Consider the following 4,159-nt stretch of genomic DNA (forward strand, 5'->3'; position numbering starts at 1 on the left):
AAACCCTAAGCCGTTTCCCGTCCCGTTTTAGGATACCCGGGCCCCTAGTTTAAATCCCGTACCCAAAAAGGGTTCACTCTGCCCCTCTAGGGTGTCTTTTGGTTTTCTCCTGTTCGATTAACAATTGTAAGGAAAAGGCTTTAGGGTTGGATTAGGCGAATCCGCGGTAGCGGTTCGCCTAATCCAACCTTAAACCTTTTCCCGTCCTGTTTTAGGATACCCGGGCCCCTAGTTTAAATCCCGTACCCAAAAAGTGTTCACTATACCCTTTTTTGAAGTTTACTGTTATAGACTACATTTTTTAAATTTATGGACTTTTAATGAAAACGTAATGTATTTTCACAATAAATGTTAATGTAGTTTATTATGTCTTTTCTAAATAACGTATGTGTACCTTTATTGTAAATGTAATGTGCTTTGACAAAAAAATCGAATAGTAAGTACAAGGCTTTAAAAATGTTCTCCTTTTAACATGGATGTTTATACATTAATTAAAAATTAGCATCTTTCTTTTTATTATTCTCCTCCTCATCATCATCTTCTTCATCATCAAATTCATCTTCTTCGTCATCGTCATCTTCATGGTGAAATTTGGTAAATATGCATAAGAATATAATGTAACTATTAGATTGTAGATGCAGAAAATCGCTACATAAACAACTAAATTAATATACATTTAATGTTATCCAGATGTCCTTTCTGAACAACCCTAATGTTCATTGCTCTAAGAACTTATGTCCCATCATATAAAAGTGATGATTTTGGAAGGTTATTACTCTAAACGTAATATGCTTTAACAAGAAATAAAAATACACATACCTGTCAGATGATTGTTTCTTTGCAAGTCCTATAATTGTGTCATTGTCGTCCACATGTTTTGCAGTAGCTCTTCTCTGTTCCTCTGTTCTTGAGGGCTTTTAATAGTTGTGATTCAATTCTCTTTCCCCTAACCCTACCCTTGTTTTTAGATTTAGCAGGAAGTTGAATTACTAATTTCTCGTGTCTTTTAAAGACCACATACTTTTCCATTTCTTTCATCTTGTCTTTCTTGTTTGCTGGGAAGCTTCTCTTATCAATCATGTCCAGTTTTTCAATCAAAAAATTCATGTCCTCCTCATCATACTCCGCTACGCTGACACATGAATAAACCTCTTGCCACAGCTCGGTTGTCAAACTTTTCCGGTCAGAATATAGTTGAGGGACATCTATGGCCCTCCCATCTTTATCAGAGACAGGCTTACTCATTGCAGCTTTAGTCCATCTTTGCACTATGTACTTTTCTGGTATTTTCTGAAAAATTTTGTTGTGTAGCCAAAGGTAGTGCCTGCATAACAAGCCCAGTCTATGAAACATAGAGCAGGAACAAGTAACATCGTTGTTATCCGGCGAATACGCTATGTTTCATGTCTTGTTCGGCAACTCTGAGTCTGTTAAGATAAAAACTTTCGTGTCATCAATATTTTCCACGTCTTTCAAGCCGCACTGAAACAAAGCTGCAACTAGTTCTATTTGAAAGTCTTTGAAAATGATATGTGTGTATATTTCAGAAGCATGAACTTCAAGGTTTAACTTTGTTTTCAGTGGAATTTGAGAGTGTTTGTTGTCACTGTTCAACTTGGACTGCTTGTGTCTTTATGCTTCCATCGCACTCTCAAAGCACATCCAAAACTCAACGAGTGTCACCTGATTTGAGAAGAACCTATCGAAGAAACTGTTTTCACTTTCAGATCTTGAGGTAACCCTCATGAACCCAGACATGAAAACGTCTTTGAAATATGCAGGGATCCATTGTTCCCTAATATCGTACAAATCTGAAAACCACTCATGTTCCACAAGGTTATAATCAATCATTATTTGTCCCCACTGTTCTTCGAATTCCTCGGGCCCCAGTTAGTTGTTCCAAACAGACCTATTAAGTCTCCTCTTAAAATCCTCATCTTGGAACAGTTGATAACTTACTTTTTCCCCTAGCTTCTTCTTTATGTGCCACATGCATAGTTTATAGGTTGATTCTTTAAAACACTTATGGGATTACTGACTTCATAGATTTGTCCTGATTAGTAATTATGATGATTGGGTGGTGCCCTCCCGTTGCTTCCAAAAATGTATTGAACAGCCATGTGTAACACTCAAGACCCTCATCAGCTAACAAAGCAGCTCCAAAGGTTATGAACCTTTTGTGATAATCGACTCCCATGAAAGACACAAACAAGATGTCATACTTGTTTGTTCCATAAGTAGCATCAGATAACACCTCGCCAAACAGCAAGTAGTTCTTTATGCTTATCACATCTGCCGAAAATACTGCGGCCAGTCTGTTTTTTTCATCAAGTAGAAAGAACTGCAAGTTTCTTTCTTCTTAATAAGATTTTCAACGAACATTTGCGCATCATAATCACCAATATAGGACTTTATGTCTCTGACAATGTTTTTGAAATCAACTTCGGTAGCATCGACATTGTTGTAAGCTCCACACAACTCCTTCCACCCTCTAAAGGCTTTCACACCGCGTAGTTTTAGCACCTTTACCTTTGTCACAAATTGTTTTTGTACGTCTGTGATTTCTCGGTTTCCTTTCATGAACATTGTAGATGATGGCGAAGCGAGAGGAAGGTTGTGTGCTTCACTGAATCTGGTAACAATTTAGGTTCCGTTTTCTTGATATTTGAACTGCACCATGGCATGACATTTGATTCTTATTCTCGGCCTTATACGAGTTATTTCTAATACATCAGATTGGGCATCAGTAACAGCAATATCAGCCCTCTTCCTTTTTCTATCTTCCTTTTCGCCTTGCGTATTGCACAAAACATTCCTTAATTCAAAATTCTTTACATTCTGACTGCCTTTAATTAATTTTGTTGTTTCGAGTCTTGGGGTAAACCCACATATTGAACCGTAGTCTTTGTAAAATAACTCTGCTTGTGCTAGTGTTTGGAATACTTGTCCTAGTTTTGGTTTTTTTTCCTCTGGGCAAAACGGAATATAGCAGGAGACATTTGATGGTATTATAGTTGTTCTTGGAGTGGTTACAATATTATTTGAAGGAGAAGCAATGGTTACATCACTTGTACTCATTGTCACCTACAACAAAAGTTAGTAAATAAATTATAACTACAGATACTGCACATTACAATTAGCATAGTCTTTTTTACATAAGACTACAGATAATGCATACTACAATTACATGCACATTATGACTACAGATAATGCACATTATAATTAAGCTGAGAGGACATTTCTTCTAATAGTGTTTTTTCCATAAGACTACAGATGATGCATATTACAATAACATGTACATTATGAATACAGATAATGCACATTACAATTAAACTGATAGGACATTTCTACAGATAATGCACAATACAATTAAACTCATGACATTTTTCACATAGTGTTTTTTTCCATAAGACTACAGGTAATGCACATTACAATTACATGCACATTATGACTTCAGATAATGCACATTACAATTAAACTGATAGGACATTTCTTCTAATAGTGTTTTTTTTCATAAGACTACAGATGATGCACATTATAATTACATGCACATTATGACTACAGATAATGCACATTACAATTAAACTGATAGGACATTTCTTCTAATAGGATTTTTTCCATAAGACTACAGATGATGCACATTACAATAACATGCACATTATGAGTATAAATAATGCACATTACAATTAAACTGATAGGACATTTAATCTAATAGTGTTTTTTCCATAAGACTATAGATGATGCACATTACAATTACATGCACAATATGACTACAGATAATGCACATTATAATTAAACTGATAGGACATTTATACAGATAATGCACATTACAATTAAACTGATAGGACATTTCTGCAGTGAAAGTTTCTGCATAGGGTAATAAACACAAACAATTTTACTTCTTACTAATTAAGGCATATAAAATGATGTATTCTTGCAGATGTTCATTGTCATGCTTTTAAAACGAACTTTTTGTCCATTGTCATGCTTTTAAAGGAACATTTATTATAGTGATAATGTTCATTTGTAAAATTGTTTATATGTAATCAGCTTTGCATGAGGTATTCATGTGGATTTCGATTTAGATTATATAAAATGAATTGAATGTTTGATGCAGAGTAGTAAACAAAGAAATAAACCATATAATAATACTTAATTA

At 34.8% G+C, this 4,159-nt stretch overlaps 2 protein-coding genes across 2 annotated transcripts; both read right to left on the reverse strand.

Annotated features, from left to right (window-relative positions):
• Window positions 1–858: 858 nt before the first annotated feature.
• Window positions 859–1,851, reverse strand: LOC141619388 (uncharacterized). The gene is made up of 2 exons (XM_074436405.1): window positions 1,700–1,851; window positions 859–1,324 (listed from the first exon to the last, which is right to left on the reverse strand). The coding sequence occupies exons 1-2, from the start codon at window positions 1,849–1,851 to the stop codon at window positions 859–861; spliced, it is 618 nt and encodes a 205-aa protein (XP_074292506.1).
• A 172-nt stretch (window positions 1,852–2,023) lies between these two features.
• On the reverse strand, window positions 2,024–2,586 carry LOC141619392 (protein FAR-RED ELONGATED HYPOCOTYL 3-like). Its single transcript, XM_074436409.1, has 2 exons — window positions 2,381–2,586; window positions 2,024–2,315 (listed from the first exon to the last, which is right to left on the reverse strand). The coding sequence occupies exons 1-2, from the start codon at window positions 2,584–2,586 to the stop codon at window positions 2,024–2,026; spliced, it is 498 nt and encodes a 165-aa protein (XP_074292510.1).
• Between the last annotated feature and the right edge of the window lie 1,573 nt (window positions 2,587–4,159).

Source organism: Silene latifolia, chromosome X, assembly GCF_048544455.1.
Source record: "Silene latifolia isolate original U9 population chromosome X, ASM4854445v1, whole genome shotgun sequence".
Lineage (NCBI taxonomy): Eukaryota > Viridiplantae > Streptophyta > Magnoliopsida > Caryophyllales > Caryophyllaceae > Silene > Silene latifolia.